The 20,318-nt window shown below is 39.7% G+C and overlaps 3 protein-coding genes across 3 annotated transcripts; 2 read left to right on the top strand and 1 right to left on the bottom strand.

The window, feature by feature from the left end:
* Positions 1–167: 167 nt before the first annotated feature.
* On the top strand, positions 168–9,788 carry slc35a3a (solute carrier family 35 member A3a). Its single transcript, XM_086048187.1, has 8 exons — positions 168–477; positions 2,658–2,868; positions 3,720–3,874; positions 3,947–4,069; positions 5,233–5,407; positions 6,064–6,182; positions 6,258–6,391; positions 7,136–9,788. Exons 2-8 carry the CDS (start codon positions 2,679–2,681, stop codon positions 7,224–7,226), a joined length of 987 nt encoding a protein of 328 aa, XP_085904313.1. The 5' UTR covers positions 168–477; positions 2,658–2,678; the 3' UTR covers positions 7,227–9,788.
* Positions 9,789–10,473: 685 nt separating this feature from the next.
* fam78bb (family with sequence similarity 78 member Bb) lies at positions 10,474–16,348 on the bottom strand. The gene is made up of 2 exons (XM_086048422.1): positions 15,609–16,348; positions 10,474–13,776 (listed from the first exon to the last, which is right to left on the bottom strand). Exons 1-2 carry the CDS (start codon positions 15,872–15,874, stop codon positions 13,254–13,256), a joined length of 789 nt encoding a protein of 262 aa, XP_085904548.1. The 5' UTR covers positions 15,875–16,348; the 3' UTR covers positions 10,474–13,253.
* A 326-nt stretch (positions 16,349–16,674) lies between these two features.
* On the top strand, positions 16,675–19,880 carry rex1bd (required for excision 1-B domain containing). Its single transcript, XM_086047158.1, has 5 exons — positions 16,675–16,962; positions 17,370–17,452; positions 17,859–18,063; positions 19,105–19,196; positions 19,286–19,880. The coding sequence occupies exons 1-5, from the start codon at positions 16,960–16,962 to the stop codon at positions 19,356–19,358; spliced, it is 456 nt and encodes a 151-aa protein (XP_085903284.1). The 5' UTR covers positions 16,675–16,959; the 3' UTR covers positions 19,359–19,880.
* Positions 19,881–20,318: the final 438 nt, after the last annotated feature.

A 20,318-nucleotide genomic window follows, 5' to 3' on the forward strand; every position in this document is an offset into this window, starting at 1 on the left:
TAAATTATTCAAACCCCAAGGGTAATTAAATGAAATATAGTAAATAGAGTTGAGTCGAGTCTGCAAACCCAATTGTATGTAGCATTTCGCTAACTGGCCTGTGGGTGGCAACCTAATGAGAACAGCACCAATCCAACCAAGGACGTAACGAAGAAGAAATGCACACGGAAGTGACTGTTTTACATTAGTGAGCGATCTCAAACGTCCAGTGCACTCGTTCTGTCTTGGCGGTGTTTGTCCGAATTAAACTCTGATTTGAAGATGCCTAGTGCGTCATAATGTGCGAGTCTCCGCGGACGGTGGCTGTCCAGGACCGGTCGACGGACGATAGGACGTAAATGAAAGCAACACAGAAACGACTGCAACGTTTGTATCTTTTTCGGTTTTGACACTTTGTCAGTGCGGACGAGAAGTGATCTACAATTCCCTTGGTTGCTGTTCATGTCTTTAAGTCATTTTTTAAAGACTCACTTACGGGTAAGAAGGTCTTCCTGTATTCCACAGATGTCTAAACTTTTCTCCCTAAAATCGGGTCATTTAAGAGCGACTTTTGACATTCAAAATGTCGCTTACCCAACACGTTAAAACCAATAAATCAGTGTAATGATAACGATAATTAATTTATTTATAAAGCGGTCTTAATAAAATACAATTTGAATTGCCTGCTGCCTTATAGAGACAGTGTGGGAATTTAAATGTCAGATGTCAATGTCGTTCATTTAACTCATTTAATGCCAGACTGTTAGAAAATTGCACTTGCCAGCCTTTTTGACCATTTTGACTCATTTTTGAAGGCCTACAGAAAATCGAATTCTGTAGCTACAGTGGATACGTATTCAGACCCCTTTAGATTTTTCACTTTCTGCGTCATTGCAGCCATTTGCCAAAATCAAAAAAGTTCATTTTGTTTCTCAATAATGTACACTCAGCACCCCACCTTGATAGAAAATCACAATTGTAGAAATTATTGCAAATTTATGAAAAAAGAAAAACTGAAATACATGGTCAGCGAACTTCATATTTAACTCACATGCTGTCCATTTCTTCTGATAATCCTTGATGGTTCTGCTCCTTTATTAGAGTCCAGCTGTGTTTAATTATACTGATTGGACTTGATTAGGAAAGGCTATATAAGACCTTACAACTCAGTGCATGTCAGAGCAAACGAGAATCATGAGGTCGAAGGAACAGCCCGAGGAGATCATAGAAAGAATTGTGGCAAGGCACAGATCTGGCCAAGGTTATAAAAGAATTTTTGCAGCAGTCAACGGTTCCTAAGAGCACAGTGGCCTTCGTAATCCTCAAATGGAAGAAGTTTGGGGCGACCACAACTTTTCCTAGACCTGTCCGTGCAGCCAAATTGTGGGAGAAGAGCATTTGAGAGAGCGGTAAAGAAGAACCCAAAGATCACTGTGGCTGAGCTCTAGTGATGCAGTAGGGAAATGGGAGAAAGTTACACATGGTCAACTATCACTGCAGCCCTCCACCGGTCAAGACTTTATGGTAGAGTGGCCTGACAGAATCCTCGCCCGCATAGAGTTTGCCAAAAAAAACACGAAGGACTCCCAGACTATAAGAAATAAGGTTCTCTGGTCTATTGAATTCTATTCAATTTTCCACACATACGGCGGTCACCACTATCACGTGCACGTTACATCATCCCTTGGAAGTGGGCTGCCCCAAGGGTCGTGTGGGTGCACGTGGCTGTTGTGAAAATTTGCCCACTCCTGCCTAGTGGTGATTTTTTTTTTTCATACTGAAAGCATTCTCAAAGTTTTGATGCTTTCCGGGGACCAAGCCCTTTGTAATAGTTTTATTTAAAAAAAAAAAAAAAAAAAAAGGAATATGTAGTAATACTACATGGGCCATGGTATCCACGAACAATTCTGCAGATGTACTTAGACATTATGGCATCAAAAGCTAGTGCTAAACCATTTAAAATCTTGTAGGTTAAAAGCAGCACTTTAAAATTTACTCTAGTGTGAATAGGAAGCCAACGAAGGGAGGTTAATACAGTTGTGATATGGTTACACATCGATGACCCAGTTAGAATTGGAGTTACTGCATTTTGGACAAGCTGCAGACCCCTGACATTTTTTTAAGGTAATTGCAATAATCCAAACCATAAATTGCAAACCTTGAAGTAAAATCATACATCATTCATTATGAGGATTGTTCTTATATCGAGTTTCTTAAAATGGAGGGGGGAAAAGCTACGGTAGAAAAAGATATCGCTAATATCAAATACATGTTCACTTAAATAAATGCCAAACCAAATCTGGTAAAGCTTATTTAAATGATTAGCCACTGCACAGTAGAAAAAGATTGTCATGGTAAAATAAACATATCATAACACACATTTCTGGGGTGTGACTTATGATACAACAGCTCTTCAACAGAAACAAAATGTTGTCCCGCTTTTTTTGAAAGGATATATCTCCTTGTTTTTCTCCTCATATAGTGAAGTTAAGCCAACAGTAAATCATGTAGTTAAAGAATGAAATCCACTGTATGTAACGTTTGAGTGGTTTTGAAAGTGAGGATAGAGACATAAAAATGATAGAATAATAGACTGAATACTAATACTCCGTAAATAAAGTTGAGGTTCTTCACCGAGCACTACTTTTCTTCATCATTGTCCTCTTTTTTCCCGTCAGCCTCCTCACTGAGTGGCTGGCATGGCTTCGTCCCGGCTCAAGTATCTCTCACTGGGCGTGCTGGTGTTCCAGACCACGTCCTTGGTGCTCATCATGCGCTACTCCCGAACCTTGCAGGAGGAGGGCCCGCGGTACCTGGCCTCCTCGGCCGTGGTGGTGGCCGAGGTCATGAAGATCGTCATCTGTCTGATGCTAGTCTTCAAAGACCACAGTGAGTGAACGGACGGATGTTCCGCTAAATCACACAAAGGCAATCCGGCCGAACTTTACACATACGTGGGGGGGAGAAAATGCTATCCACAAGCCCTATGTGCACCTATGCTTTTTGTCCACTTGGGCTCACCATTTTCACTTATTCCCTACTCCCTAAACATCATATAATGCAGTGTTTCTCAACCTTTGTTGAGCCTAGGCACATATTTCAGATCAGAAAAAAATCTCACGCCACGCCACCTAACAAAATGAGTCACAAAAAGTGGCTGTACAGGGTCATTATGTACCTTTTGTTGTCTAGTGGAAGAACATTTTATTGTTTTGCCTGTTACTATATGTGGTTGGCAAAAATAAATGAACAAAACCGTTTTTTTAACGAGGAATTTTTTTTATGTCAAAATAATTGACATTGGATAGCTCTCACGGCACGCTAATGTGCCACGGCACACTGGTTGAGAATCACTGATGTAATGGACCACCGCCATTAGGTACTAAGCCTGCCCACGGATAGCCACAAATAATGGACGGCCAGTATAATTGCATTATTATTTGTATTATTATCATTATTATTATTATTGCTTCATTATACTGCCAATAAGGCCAGGCAGCTTTATTTGTATTGCACATTTAATACACAAGGCAACTCAATGTGCTTCACACAGGCAAGTTTTTTTCCATGAAAAATGGGGGTTGCCCCTCCCCAAAAATGAATATGAAAATTACTTTTAAAAAACGAATAGCTCATACGTGGAGCTCCACTGAATGCAAATTTCTAGTTGGCTTTTGATTGCACTATATGAAAACGAGTGACTAATTGCAAACCATGCCTTGTTTTGCCACTCCCCTCAGGTTACAGCGTGCGAGCGTTCAACAGCGTCCTCCGCCAGGAGATCGCCCACAAGCCCATAGAAACCCTGAAGCTGGCCATCCCCTCGGGCATCTACACCCTGCAGAACAACCTGCTCTATGTCGCCCTATCCAACCTGGACGCTGCCACCTACCAGGTACATCCACAAAGCCGCTCCGCTTTTGGCGTCTGCGCTCACTTTGGCCGCTTCCTTCCTTCTGTCCGCCAGCTCACATACCAGCTGAAGATCCTGACCACAGCTCTGTTCTCCGTGTTCATGCTGGGACGCCGGCTGGGCGTCTACCAGTGGCTCTCCTTGCTCATCCTCATGGCCGGAGTGGCTCTCGTACAGGTAGGTAGACAACTTTCTCCATTTTCAGTAGCGCTCAATGATTTGGAAAAATAATCTCGGATTTAAGGTGTGATTAATTTTTTTCAAGGTCCTCTTTTCATGTATTTTTTTAACAAACACAAGAAATATATTAATCTGTATTAAAATAATGTCAGATTTATCGTCCTTGAATGTTTTGGTCTTTTTTTTTTGTCCTCAAATTGCAGCCCTTGCAATTTGAAACTTGCATTCTACTCCATTGAAATGTCGATTTGAATTCAAATAATAGTCTGGTCCTAATTTCAGTTATACCTTGACTTGCAAGTGCCCCAATTCCCTTTCTTTTTTTTTTTTTTTAAGCAGTATGACAAAACAGCAGTCCCGTGGGGTGTGGTAATCAACTATCAGGTGTTGCGAAAAGGGGAAGCTCTTGTGCTATCACCTCCTCCGCATCCCTGTAACAACAAAGAGTTGGCGGAATAGTACAATAGAAGGAGACAAAAGAACACAGCCGAGTGTAACTGAATAAAAACATGTTTTTGATGGGGTTATCGATAGGATAACCGATTCTAGAAAGATTTGTTAGTTACAGCCTGGGAATTTTTGCTTCACTTCAGTGGACATTGTGCTGCTCTTTCTGATGTGCGCAACCTGGCCACCTGGCAGCAGTATAACACAGACATATTGGATACACATGGGAACAGTCACAACTCCTCAGTAAGCTGCAGTAATAGTCAATCTTCACAGAGGATAAAGAATATATGCCTGTGAGTATTGTTATATTATCTGTTTGCGTGTGTTCAAATATGTGTTTCTGAAAGGGTTATCACACCATGGCACGCGTGCTGTTCATTAGCCTGTCTATTGCGTTTTGCATTGTTTATTAGCATTAAGCCAAAGGTACTTTCCTAAGGCAAAGCTTTTTGGTTAGTTACACAACGTCATTATCTCCAATTTTTCCAAGGCACTATTGTACAGTCGTTGCGTTCGGGATCATTCACTCCTTCCCTGCTCCCTAATCAGTGTCAACGAGTGATTTGTAAAATATAGTGGCACTGCCTCCAACTAGTCCTGTGGCAGCTTAAGCCCAGTTCACACGGCAGGATAAACGGCCCAATTTTAGCCCCGAATTTTAAAATCCTGCCGTGTGAACCAGGCTTTATGCGTTTGTCTTGTATCTGCAGTGGCCCTCGGAATCCTCGGTGGTGACGGAGAAGGCAGAGGCGTCCGCAGGCTCCCAGTTTGTAGGCGTCATGGCCGTTCTGGTGGCCTGCTGCTCCAGCGGCTTTGCCGGCGTGTACTTCGAGAAGATCCTGAAGGAGAGCAAACAGAGCGTCTGGATCCGCAACATCCAGCTCGGTCAGTCGAAGTTAGCTCGTTTGTCCGCTTCTGATCAAATCCGCGGCAGCTTTTTTCACCTCTTAAGCGATCTGTTAGCGATCCATCATTTTTAGAATTGAATATTCTACCAGTTAGCCCATCCATTAATTGAGTTGTCGGATAATCGTTTGACAATAACACATTACAATAACAAATGTGCAGGTAGGCATGGGCTGAAGTCACAGTCACAAAAAGTCACAGTTTTAATAAGCGCCAATACTGTATTATTTTTTTTTTTAGTTTTTATTCAGTTAGCTTGTCAAATCATTTATTAATTGATTTATTGCAAATAATAAACAAAAAACACTTCTCTCCATTTTTTTGTCATTTTCTTATTTTTACATGAATCATTTCTGCGTTTCTGCGTTACAGACATCGCGTTAAAGTGAAAATTTAAAAAAGTTTCCAAAATTGGAGCTAAGTGTTTTTCACAGGACAGCGACGATATACACTTTTTATTAATTAATTATGATGGAATAAATAATTAGCAATAAAATTCAAATTTAAATGAACTATTTTACATCATACACCAACTTACTGTTATCATTGTTATTTTGTTATTATAAATGTCATCTACGACTGACCTAGCCTTAAAACACCAAACGTGGCCCTTGACTATCTTTTGTGCATTTTAGGGATGTTCTGCCTGGTGTTCGGCTTTGTGGGGATGCTGAGCTTCGACGGAGACAAAGTGATGGAGTCGGGAATGTTCCAGGGATATAACGCCGTCACCTGCACCGTGGTCACGCTGCAAGTCAGTCTCACTTGGCTGCTGACTGCCTCCGTCCCGACTCCGTCCATCTGTGCATGTGTGTTTGTTTTACGTCAGGCGCTGGGTGGTCTGGTCATCGCGGCGGTCATCAAGTACGCCGACAACATCCTCAAAGGCTTTGCCACGTCACTCTCCATCATCCTCTCCACGCTCATTTCCTACTTTTGGCTCCAGGACTTCGACCCCACCAGGTACAAGTGGCAGCCTCTTCTAGATCTAGATAACGCAGTTCATGCGGTGAATGATGAACACGATTTAAAAAAGCCACCGATGCTCAACTTGAATGTTTAAAGGCCTTTAGTTTAAAACATCTGCTTTTACTCTGACAAAAAATGATCAACATTTTTGCCAAATTTCTGACAGATGGTACAGATCAAACCAGTAACTAAATCTTAATCAGTTTTTCTTTGTGCATTTTCTGCACTGTCAATTTGAAATTACATCCTGTTTTGGAATAAAGGGATTCAAGTATATATTTTTTTATTCAATTAATTGAAAAAAATAATAAACAAGTTGATTATTAATAATCGTTAGTTCGCAGCCCTAAAATTATTTTTTTGGTCCATCAAAAGTCCTTTCTCAGTCTTACCGTCAAACTCACTGTACTGCTTGACATGATTCTTTCCACAAAAAGCTAATTTTCGACACTTTCCAAAGTGGAGACTTTTAATGTCACAAAGCACAATACTCCATGGATTTGTCAAAATACTCTAACCGGCTGGCAATATGGTGAACCTTGTTTTTAAAGTGGCTGGCAGTGAATGAGTTGAACCCAAAATGTTCAATGAAACCATATAATCCGCTATTTTAAAACTAGCACATGATACGAAAAGGTAATTGTAATCCTTGAAAGGATTGCTACTTTATACATAAGGATTAGCAACACATACAGACATCAATACTCACAGGCCATCTGTTAACTCTGTCATCTGCAGCATCTTCTTCCTGGGAGCCGCCCTTGTCATCGGAGCCACATTTCTCTACGGCTACGAAAGCAAGAAGCCTCCCAACCCAAGCAGGGCGTGAGACTGACACCGATGACTGCCCAGCAGGACCAAAATGGAGGTCAGGGGAAGTGAAGGTGTATAGGAGTCCAAAAAAAAAAAAAGGTCAAGCACAATTGCTGGCGACACCTTAAGTGCCTCAGTTGGGAGAGGAAAGTCACAAATTTTACATAATCACGCCATCTTCAGCAATAATGTCATCATGTGGAGTTTAACTGAAGACCGGCTACTGGGTAAGGCTTTCAGTTACGTAATAGGACATGCATTAGAGTGGAACCTCAGTTTTTGTACGATAGGGTTTTCGACAACTTTTTTCGTTGAAATTTTGTACCAGTTTTTGTCCATCAACTCTTGTTTTTGAGTTAAAAAAAAAAAAAACATGACTTGGACATTCCTGGAATTGTTGCGTTTCCACACCTTGAGTTCATCTAAAGCATTTTGTAAGTTTCATAAAGAGGGGTCAACAGATTGCAAGGCGTCATCTATGATTAAAACTTTTATGAATTGCCTCAAAGTAATAGCAACCCTCCTGACCTTTTTGCTAACACTCGGGCAACTTTGGCGTAACACGGCCTGTGTAAAGTCAGGCCTTCAAAATAAAAGCACCCACTATAATAGCACGGTTTCACCACGGCTTGTTTGGGCCCCATGGCGGCTTATTTAGAAGTCAACTCAATAAATGGGCACATTGAGCGTGACTGCATAATTGTATTAAAAACAACCAATCACGGCTCACCTGTTTTCTGAAGCTGAGCCATGATTGGTTGTTATCTGCGCCCTGTGCAACTGTGATGTCATTTTCAGTCCACAGAAAGTGACTCACTGAGATGGCGAAACACGGTTGGATTTTGCGTCTTAACTCATATTCCACAAACACAATATTAACTGCAATGCCGTGTTTCGACTAGTGGAGCTACGTAGAACATATTCTTGTGAAAAAATGAATTGGGGTTGACGTCCTCTGTAATGAAAGCTTGCATTCTGGAATCCACCTTGCCGTCTGTTGAACCATTTTTACACAATACGATACACGGTTTCTGTATATGAAACTACAGTTATACTCCATAAAATGTTTTTTTTTTCTTAATATTTTTGGCCGTCTGGAGTAAAGTCATTGGTTTGACGTAATTTCTTTGGGATATATTACTTTGGTATTCATACCTTTCGGTTTTAATCAGACTTTCCGGAAAGGATTCATCACAAAAACTGAGGTTGCACTGTATTCCCAAACAATTAGAGATGATGGGCTTTTGAGTGAGATTTCCTCCCCCTCTAAACCCTGAAATGCATGTAAACCTTTACGAGGCAAGGCAGCGTATTTGTATAGCACATTTCATACACAAGGCATCTCAATGTGCTTCACACACATAAATACACAGCACCTAAAAGCTTTTAGAAACACAACAGCTACTAACATTCAAAAGCAAAGCAGAGACAACCAAAGTAAACTTTCTATACGCTTTTGAATACCCATTTGGTCATAAATTTCCGTATTTTTTTGCATAACTTAGTACTCCCCAACCATTCAGCTCCTTGTAGTAAACCTTTTAGTGCATTTTAGATTTGTGAAATTTCACCCAAAAGCCCAAGAAGATAATTCAACATTTGAGTGCATAACTATACAAATTTTTTGAATTGGCTTTAGCAAGTAGGCGTGAGTCATAGTATCTCCCCTAGCTATCTCCACAGGCTGCCACCTTGATGGAGTCGAAAGGTAAACGCTGGTGCTGGAAAATGATTATGGGCATTTTGCCTTGTTGCCAGGCAACCAATGGCCAAATTTGCTCAACATGGCTACCAAGTCACTTGAAAAACACTGAGAGTGATTACCTGAGGTTGTTACTAAGATACGTCGCAGAGCTGGGCATTCCGCCTAGCCGACGGTCCGTCTGTTTGCCTATGACGGATGCCCATTTTGCCGGTGATAAACGGGAATTGAAAAAAAAAAAAAAAAAAGACGGATGAAGCATAAGCGGAAGCTCTCCACAACAGTGCACAATCTGTTCGATTATGATGTGTTTTTTTTGGGAGGACGGGGGGGGAATTAGACGGATCAAAATTTTACCGGTAATTGGTCGCAGTTTGAAGTCGGCAACGCTATCGGGAGCCCGTTTAAAATCATAGGCGGACCGGCCCATAGGCATGTGCTGCTATTTTTTTCCGGACGGACAAAATGGCGGATAAACGGACAGCGGAAGGGTACCCCGGCAGTAGGTAGAAGCTGATAAATGGACCGCAAATTTTTTGTAAAATGCCCAGCTCTGCTAAATCGGTTACAGTGGATGTAAATAATGACACCTTTAAAATAATTACAGTACATACGTTAATCTAAGTAGATTCATTTAAATAAATAAATGACTTCTTTGGCCCATGTAATTTATTGTCGTTAACGTTGGGGTGAAAATGTGGTCCTCCCCCTTTTTTTTTATGCTGATCAGAGATTTATGAGATTTTATTTTGAAACGCTTCATTTAATTGTATGATTTGACTGTTATGATTCCTCTTGCTTTGTTTTGTGGGTGTGGTTACATCTTTGTCTGAACTACTACTAAGAGATTCTTTTTATAAAGTGGGAAAACTTGTCCGACTGCTTGTGCTGCTTTTATCGTCCGCCCCATCCCTAGACTCTTTCGTATGCTGCAACCCAGCCCAGTGCATTAAAAAAAGAAAAAAGACGTACTTTTGCAATATAGAATTATAGTCAACGCGAAACATTTCTTCAATATTCTTTCCATTTTAAACTTTTAAGTTGTACATCTACCTCAACCACGACATGAAATGTTGATTTATAAGCTGACAAATGCCATTTGGACAAAAGCAGCCTACTAGCAATATTACGTTTCCTAACTGTGCAAAACCAAACAACAACAAAATGGAGTTTCAATTTAATTTGTGGAGCAGATGGCAATATTTTCGGTTTGTCAATTTGTCATATTGTGAGCCTAATAGCATATTTTCCCAAGTCATTTTTAGAATACTGCCACGGTATCAATAAAAAAATAACAATGTGTTTGCAAAAAGTTTTTTTTTTTTTTTTTTTTTTTTTTTTTTTTTTTTTTTTTTTTTTTTTGTCGAATAGGTCACAGTATTCCACACAGTATTTGTTGAATGTGTTGTTTTTCTTGTTTTCCAAGCTAGCCTGAAATATATTTGTTGAAAAATTTGAAGTAGTACATAGCTGAAGCAAATTTAAGAAAACTTTCTAGGATCTCTTTGGGATTAATCAACAAGAAGGAATTGACTCTTAATTGTTTTGGGCATTTGTTTTAATGAACTTGAAAGCACTGCATGCTAATGCCAGACAGTCTGAGACTAGAGAAGATTGATGTCCTTCATTTATAACACAATGTAATGCCAATAGCATGAAGTCACTTCAAAACAGGGCTTCACAAACTAGGGCCCCCAAGCCTCTCATAAAAAAAAAAATACATACCTTCATGAAATTTTTTTTTTTTTTTTTTCAACAAAAGGTGTGTTTACAGTAGAGAAACCAAAAGACATAGCTTCTCCAGAATATATATATATATATCTATTTATTTATTTATTTATTTATTTTTTTTTTTTTATTTTTGGGGTACAAAAGACACATTTATTTTCAAATGAAGTCCTATTATTTTAGAGAATTTCCAGAATAAGAGATGTAATATTACGAGGCAAAAGTTTTTTTATTTTTGGGGTACAAAAGACACATTTATTTTCAAATGAAGTCCTATTATTTTAGAGAATTTCCAGAATAAGAGGTGTAATATTACGAGGCAAAAGTTTTTTTTTTTTTTTTTTCCAACTCTGACTGTTTTTAAATCTGCTTCATTCTCGTAACATTAAACCTTTTTATTCCTTAAAAAAAATTGTAATTAGGCCTGAAACTATTGAACAGTGATACAATTTAGTGTTCCACCGCTTATCCCATTGATTATTCAAGTAATTGGATAAAAATGTGTCCTTTTAAAAACTTTTTGATTAATTTGTACATACGTCATATCACTAATACAGTTGGACTCAATTTAATGCAAGCGACATTGTGAATGCCATTTTCAATAACAAGAACAAAAGTACAAGTGTCATTTTTAACAGGGTTTACTCTCTGAGGTCCTCACAATACAATCACTCCTCGAGGTATTTTTCTCTCCGTGTAAACATGAAATCTTTCAGTCAGTCCTGATACAATTTGTCATTATAACATCCTCTTAAGTTTTAGACCAGCATCAAACAATAGCTTCAAGTAATATATACCCACGAGGTCCTTACTTTACAACGGTCCTTATTTTTGTCATTTTGAGGTTTTGAACAGCGTGCAGTGAATTTATTTGTGCAGTGGCGTAAAATACGTCATGACGTGGCACAAGAAGACACGCTCAGTTACCACTGGACTTAACGGTGTTGGATTGTTTTATATTTATGGCCTGCTTCAAGTAGTAAAAGCACTCATACTCTGTACTTGAGTAGAAGTATGCATAAAAAAAGACTAATAAAAGTGATAATTCCCCACCCAAATTAAATGTAATTAAAAAAAAAGTTAAACATTTTAAAACACTGAAATGTCCTTAACAATGACGGCTGGCCAACAGAGGGCACTTGGACGGTGGCCCACCACACACGGTGGTAACATTTACTTTATAATAATATGGTATTTCAAAAATGCCTGTAGCTGATAATTACAGTATCTTTAGATGAGCAGGATACGTAGTATATACAGTAGCTAATATTGAGCAAACTTGTTCCATTCTTCTCTAGTCAGATTTCGTGATGGGTGGGGGAAAAAAATTGCGAACGAAAAATGCTTAAATGAAATGCTACACTAGCTAACCTGAAATGCTATAAAATACAAAATGAACTACCATAAAATGCTAAATTACCTATCAAAAATCTGTACTGCTATAAGCACGTTTTTATACTATCAAAACCATTTTCTTGTAGCTTTGTGATCAACGAATGTCCTAAATTAACAAAAAAAACATTTGCTAACTTTAAATGCTAAATCAACTCAACTAAAATGCTAAATTACCTAAAATAAAAGGCTACATTACCTAACTTAAAATGCTAAATTAGCTAACTTTTAATTAACAATTAACTAAATTAGTTAAGATAAAATGCAAAATTAACAAAGACAAAACCAAGCAAACAAAGTACTAAATTAGCAAATGCAAAATGCTAAATTAGAATGCTAAATCAGCTCACTTAAAATGCAAAATTGATTAGAAATAGCAGCCCACCACCGTTTGTCCTACAAATATTTTACTTATGATGGTACTACAGTGTTAGCATGTAAAGGTGGATTCCGACTTCAAATTCCGTTTTATGTCGGTTCGCAACGGAATCCCATTGTAAACTGAGGACTCCCAGGCTGTAAATAATAATACATGAAGTAAACGTACACAGTAAGTCAACGCCATGTCCTTTGAGCGACGTTTGAGGCAGTCTCGTGTAACAAAGCAGCAATCTGACTCCATTGTAGAAAACACGCAAGCCTCCACACATTGAAAAGCACTCATCAAAATGTATCGTGATTGATACGCTCGTTCAGTGCTTTTTATTGGCTTTCACTGAACACCTTTGTCTTGGCCTTGTACTCTGTAATGCGTAGCATCCCACTGTTAGGCGAGGTTCTTTTAAGGCTTACTTATTATAAGCTTTATTAGTGTTGGTCCAGTCCAAGGATAGGCTCTACTTCATATGTGACCATAACAAGTGCTCTAAAAATGGATGGGTGGTTGTTTGCTCAGTTGTGCTGAAGTACAGTAGAGGCCGTCATGCTTTCCGATACTTCCAAGGCAGCTGGGGGAATTAAGGCGGTTGTCCCCCCACCCAAAAAAAAGAAAAGAAAAAAAAACAACAATGTATCGGAATCGAGTACCTGATGATACCTTGAAATAATAAGGCTTGTATCGGCCCCATTGCGATACCTGGTATCAGTACTTTTCCCATCCCTATTTGTTCTGCTAAAGCGCTGAATTGTCTTACTAGGTAGAACAGAGGGCATACTAGCACATGGATTAAGCCGGATGTCAAGGATATGGAGTGAATGCCGTTGAGCTTCCTATAATGAGCTCTACTTGGGCGGTATGACTACAAGCGGCGGCCCCCTGGTGGGCCTCCACATGAGCACTTGGGCGTCGTTGGCGTTGGGCCTCCCCATGGCGTTAGGTGGGATGGGCTCCACACGACTCAGCACTCGCGGCTGCTCCTGGTGCACCCGGCCCACCAGCCGCGCCCTGGAGCCCAGGGGCCGGGTCGGGTCCACGGCGATGTCTACCCTCATGCGCCACTTGATGGCACGCAGCAGGATCTTCTCCCTGGAGGTGAGGTTGAGCGCCACCAGCCAGGTGGTGAAGCTCTGGTCCCGCTTGATGTCGGTCAGCGAGGGCTCGTCAGATCGGCTCACCGGCACGGCCCAGGTGACGCTGGGGTAGAAGTTGTCGTTCATGCTGACGGTGAAGCGCGACGGTTTGGAGGTGGGACCCACGATGGTGACCGTCTCGGTGGTGTTGCCGTACCACGGGTAGCTGACACCGTCCGAGTCGCTGATGGCCCGCACCAGGCCTTCGCGCAGCTCTGGCAGCTCCCAACTTGACCTGTGGGGGGGCAACACGCAGTGACCGCGATCAGGTGAGTTCTTCCAGAATTTTTCTGGCTTTTTTTGTGATTCTAGGCAGAATTTGCAAGTGCAATTTGAGAATTTGATAAATGCCAGCCACAAAGCCCAAATGCTGTTTCCATAGCAACAGGGGGCAGGGTGCGACATGGCCTGGCATACATAAAAAAACAAAAACAAAAAAAAAAACATTTTGTTTTTCGGATTAAGATTTAAAAGTTGTGACTTGCTGCTAGGCAGAATCTAATTTTAAGTGAAGAATGTTGTGACTTTACCGGAGTAAAATAGGAAAATTACAAGGAAAAAAGGAAATTTATGTTTTTTTTGTTGTTTTTTTTTTTAATTTACAGCAAAAAAAAAAAAAGCAAAAGAAATCATTTGTATTACCATAAACCAGGAAAATTCCAATAAAAAACATTTCAGGTAAAAAAAAAAAAAGTTTGGCTTTACACGAATTAAACATCCTATCTTGAGTGTATGAATTAGCATTGATCTTTTAGATTAAGTTAAAAGGAGCATTTGTGCACCCAGCAGGTGAGACTCCCGCATTCAGACGCACGCCCACACTGTGTTCTTGTGACTTTGGCACCCAAGTAGTTGTGGGGGAGTAGGAAAAAAAGTAAATAAAAAAAATGATGCACTGTGAATCCTTGTTCCAAATTCCAATGCAACTGAGCTTCATTGGACTCTTAATTGTGCGGTGTGTAAGTGATTGTGGATTCTTGTTATTGTGTAGGTGCTTTACAACTGGCTAGACAACAGGAAGTGCCATGCTAGCATCACTATTAGTTGCATCAACCCACTGAATTATTTATTGTGTTGACGTGTCTGGGGCGCCCCTGTTGGCGGCTTCCAATTGATCCATTACGCTTAGTAAGATAGGTTACAGTAAACTGGAGCTGCATGGCTAGGCTGTTAATGAGAATATTTCATTGTCTTTTAAACTGCTTTTTTCTTTTTTCTTTTTGGCTGCAGGAAAAAGATGAGATGAAAAATATGTGACCTAAGTATTTGAAATTTAAAAAAAAAAATAGAAATTCATAGGTAAAAATATCAAAAGAAATATTTGGAAAGACAAATCTGAAGAAATTTACACAATACGACAAAAATATTGGTATTAAAACTGAGGGAAAATACAAAATAGAAATATTTGACAAAAAAGACACAAAAAACTGACCTCCCTCACCCAAAAAAATTAAAAACTAGAGGAAAACTACAATATTTTTAAATCGATATAAGGACAAAAATTACAAAATAAGACAACATATATGAAGAGAAAAAAACTAACAAAATTTGAAAACATATTGGAAAATGGAACAAAAAACCCCCCTCCAAAAAATATAAATACAAAATGTGACAAAGGGAAAAATAATACAAAATAGTAGAAAACCAATATATAAATACAGTATTGGGTAAATAAAAGAAACGACCATTCATTTCGTATAAATTTTGTATACGGTATGTTTTTTTTAATAGACACAAAATTTGATAAAAACAAGACAGGAAAAATACACATTTTTTTAAAATTGTAAAATACTAGAAAAAAAATATTAGAGAATGACAACATAGGATAATATATATGAAGGAAAAAATAATAGACGAAAAATACAAAAGGTGACAAAGTATTGTAATGTAAGTGTAGAATTAAGTTAGAGATTAAGTTAAAATGAAGAAAGGCACTCTTATTTTGCTAATTATTGTCTATTTACTTAAGTTTCTCATACAAGTATTTCCAGTAGTTAACCTGGGTCCCGACCTCCGTACAAACCCGGAACTCGGTGGTTAACCAAGGACCCCGTCCACCCCACTTACATTCCGACGTCCCCGTAGGTGTTGTAGAACTCCATGTGGGTGCACGCCTGGATCCAGCCCACCACCCAAGTCTCGTTGCGCGAGATGGGCGGCATGACGACCCGAGCCGACGCCTTGAAATAGGGCGTCCTGTAGCGCAGCACGATGGCCGAGTCCTCCTCCACGGCCGTGGGGCGGTGGTCGATGGTGGCCGCCAGCTCGCACACCACCACGTTCTCCCTGCGGATGCGCGACTTGTTGCAGGCGATGCTCTGGATGCAGCCCATGGCGACCAGCCACTGCCGCCGGGACCACCGCCACCAGATCCGGGCAGCGCTCACCGCGAGGGATGCCTTTTCGGAGATCGACGCGCTTGCTCCTCTCCTGCCCGGGGCTTCATCCTCCTCCCCCGGACTGGCATGTCACAGGATGCCGGAGGTCGGCCGTCGGGCATTGGATGCTGCGGCACGTAGCCGGCGCCGACCGAACCCCGGCCGCGTACGGCGGTCAGTCCACCGGCATCTCACTTGTCGCTGTTCAGCTCGGCGTGGTGCTGAATTGGACGCGACGCGATACGCGGGGGGTGCCCCGGATGCAGACGAGGAGCTTTAACCGACACCACCTCTCCACCAACGCCAAGCAATGTATGACATCATCAACTGTACAAATACAGTACTTCTGCAGACATGATTGTGTTTCAACTTTAACCCCTGATTCTTTCCGCGTTTGTTTTTTAATGTTCAGAATGGTATAATACTGTATATATACGAAGTTAACATATTGCAAACATGCAATATATTTAAATATACTAGTTAATCTAGTTAAGTAGTTAACGTAAATATTTTATTTTGAAGCCCACTCATATTAACGTTAGCATGACGTTTTTCAATGTAACGCAGACATTTGCGTCGCCTGAAACAAAGACAAAACAAGGTGCATTTTAAGAATAATGATTGTGTCCTTTTTATAAGCTCGCGTATGAGTATTTCCAACGAGTTATGGGAGGGGGTGTAAATAAAAGGGAGTTTCCTCGTTAGCTGGGTCTTTTATTTTGAAAATCAATCCAACTGACATTGGCATGACATCATTTCCGCAAAGAAACGCGCTCATGCCGCCAAGTCTCGCCTGAAACGGGAAAGAAAGCGTTCATATTGACTAATAATTTGCTAAACTTAAGTATTTCTGAAGCGTTATGTGATTAAATACAAGGATGTCAGATTGTCTTTTATTTCGAGGGCCACTCAAGCTAAAACAGGAGCGACGTCATTTCCACGCGGAAATGTGCCTCCGCCTTGTCGAATGACTCGACTCAAAACAAAACAACGTAATTGTCAGCGTTTAGCTTTAGAATTATTGAACTTAATTGGTTCAAATGGTAAGTATTTTGTATTGTTATCTGAAGATAATTTTAAAACGATGCAAGTGTGCAGCTACGCTAATTCTATACTTTTCTGGTGAGTTTATGATGCTAGCTCTATTTTATTTCTTTCTTGATTTCTTTCAAACTGACTCACACCTATACTTGAGAAGAAGTACACACACCTGTATGAAAAAAAGACTGGTAAAAGTTGAAGTACTGGTTTAACTAAGCGTAAAAACAAAAAACAAATAAAGTACAGACTCTGCAATGTACTCCAGCACACAAGTAAAAAACAACAATACAAAAACGTAACATAAGATACCTGAACAATCTTTTTCAGTGGAGTATTGAAGTATTTGTGCTTTTCTTACCACCAGTGCCTATATTTATTTTTTTAATAACATTGAGGTGTTTTCTTGTAGGTTTCTACTGATTTCAAAGCGCCGATCCAAAGGTTTTACCAGCTGCAGTCAGAGCGTCTGGAGACCTATCGACTCTTTGAGGAGTATGTTTGTGTGTAGCTACTGCTTCTATTGACATTATAGCGTGGCCTGTGTGGTAGGGCATTAGGAACTGTTCCACATAGCAGTCATATACAGGTTATAGGTGACGTTAATGATTTAGCTTGGTCTCGTTTTTTAATCTCACAAAAGCCTGGCATTTGAGCAGGGTATGGAAACTTTTTATATCCACTCTATAGTATTTACCTTTTGTGATTTATTTATTTTTTTCCCAATGTAAAATGTGTTCCTTGGCTCATTAAAGGTTAGGAAAGCCTAAAGTAGAAGAGCATTTAATTGTTCTGCCTGTCACTTAATGTCACTGGTATAGACAGGTGAACAAAAATACATTATTTGTTGTCAACAAATCCAACCCAATGAAGTGAAACTGTATCACTTCTGTGTTTGCAGAGGGCACAAGGCCTACCTGAGGACGGGCCCCCACTATGATTTTGAGCACTACAAGCAGCTGGTGCACCAGATCACGCTGGCCTTCAGCGGCATCTCCAAGGAGGTTCTGGAGATCAAGGACAAGTTCCAGGTCCTCTTGGACCGGACCGACCTCTCGGATCACATCGACAAGCTACAGTGCAAAGAGAAGCACAAGCTCCAACTGGTAATTCAAAGCCTTTTTTGACCAAGGTTTAAAAAAAAGAAAATGAAGAAACATTTTTGTTAATGAAATAACTAAAAGTAATAAAAACGAAACTAAAAAGAAGCATTTTCGGAAAAATAAAAAATAACAAACCTGCTCTAACAACAAAACAAATGAAAACTCACGAAATTTAAATTTTAAAAAAGTATAAATGAAATAAATACAATATAATAAAAAATTCCAAACAATTATAGCCGTGTGCCTGGGAGTGAACAACAAATTTGCTACAACATATTTAACAAAACACAACACATTTTTGCTAGTGCTCATAGTAATTTTAGTAAATTTTTCAGAATCACCACAAGAGGGCATAACTTTTCAAAATACACTACTCAATACAGAGCTACATCCACAAAGAAATACAACTTCTTCCCACTGATGGCTATTATTGTAATTTGTATGCAAACAAAACGGTGATTGGGTACTGTCTCACTTCTTCCAATCTAGTTATACAGTTTTTCTTCCCTTAAATTAGGAGTTTCTTTTGTTCATAAAATGTGTAATTTAGCTAAGTACAACCAATGTATCATCATAGAGAGGAATCGTGACTTCAGACAACTTAACATTAACATTAATTGCAGTGTAAAATCATGCACGGTTGTGACATTAACACTGTCCTTAACTCATTCACTGCCAGACATATTTTAACCTAATGTTTGAAAAAAACGATACTGTATTTTCCGGACTATAACCCGCACCTTTATATAAATTGCATCCATTCTATTTTTTTTTTTTTTTCAAACAATGAAAAAATAAGTTGCTTGGATTGAGTGGCTGGACTGTGAAAAGACAAATAAATATGCCAATGGCAGTGAATGAGTTGAATACACTTATTTAAATTGAGAAGCTCTTGTTAAATAATAATTGAATTCGTATGTATTACACAAAAGTTAATAAAAGAAAAAAAGTTGTACCTATGTTGCAGTAGCTTACAACAATATCACACATATTTTTCGGACTCGAACCTCGACAGACTGAAGTTTCATTGTGTTTTTCGCTCAGACAGCTCAGCTGCAGCTGGCCCAGCAGCGGGCTCAGGACCACCCGGAAGACCAGGGCGCCTGTCAGGAGAAAATCCAGCATCTTAAACACGAGTAAGCTTGGTCGCTGTCGTCACGGTTACGGCGCAACTCACTAATCATACAGGCCCGGTGTGAGGTTCTTGTGTGCTTGGAATGTTCAGGATCATCAAGACCCAAGAGGCGCTCAGCGAGATCATGCAGGACTTCAAGTACGACTCGGAAGAGAGTGATTGACAGGCGGTCCGATGTCAATGAGAATATGTCAAGGAGAATATCAATCTATTTTGCTTAATGAGATAATTCAATAGAATGGAACAAATTCAACAATTGAATGGACATTGTGCTGCTCTTTCTGGTGCACACGCCTTGGCCTCTGCGGGGCAGTATAATCCTGTCATACACGGAGATATTAGCCACTCTTTGCAGGGGATAAAGAATGCATGCCTGTGCGTATTGTTATCTGTTTACATCTGTCGCGCCGTGGTATGTGTTCAAATATCTGTTGCTTCAACGGTGATGGCACCGCGACACTGATGCTATTCTTTAGCTCTCCAATGGCGGTTCCAATCATGTGTAAGGATAAAGACAAATGGACTTTCCTAAAGGGACAGCTAGCCCAGAAAAAAAAGAAAAAAAATCAGTATATATGCGAATTTGTGGGTGCTGAAACTGCGAAGATGAATTGACTTTAACCAGTATTGTACTACTGTACTTATTTGATGTTTTTTCAATAATTAAAAACAAAATTGTATTTTTTTTCTTTCTTTGTTTTCTTTAGGGGGGTGGGCAAACCCCAGTTTTTCATAGAAAATGTATGTTGGAGGTTGTTTTTCTCTGTAGAATTTTGGGCATTTACCAAAAAAACCCCAACATTTTTTTTCTTCTTTCCCATTGCATTTCACTGTCTGTCATTAATACGCAGCTTTCTTTTATAGTTGCGGGCCAGCCTGGTCGCTATCCCCTGTAAATAACAGGGTTCCACTATATAGTTTTAAGTTGTAATTTAACCACTCACCACTAGGTGGAAGCCATGTCTTAGTTGCGCAACATGAGTAGGCTTCACAATTTTTGTGGATATGCATGACACGCATGATTCCTCAATACTATTAAAATTTTGAGTGTCTCGATTTTTGTGGAGAAAAAATCTACAAAATGAATTCTCACGTTAGTTTCATTCCATCCTTGAATGGTAAT

Source organism: Filicampus tigris, chromosome 12 (genome assembly GCF_054856515.1).
Source record: "Filicampus tigris isolate MCC_2025a chromosome 12, RoL_Ftig_1.0, whole genome shotgun sequence".
In the NCBI taxonomy this organism is placed as follows: domain Eukaryota; kingdom Metazoa; phylum Chordata; class Actinopteri; order Syngnathiformes; family Syngnathidae; genus Filicampus; species Filicampus tigris.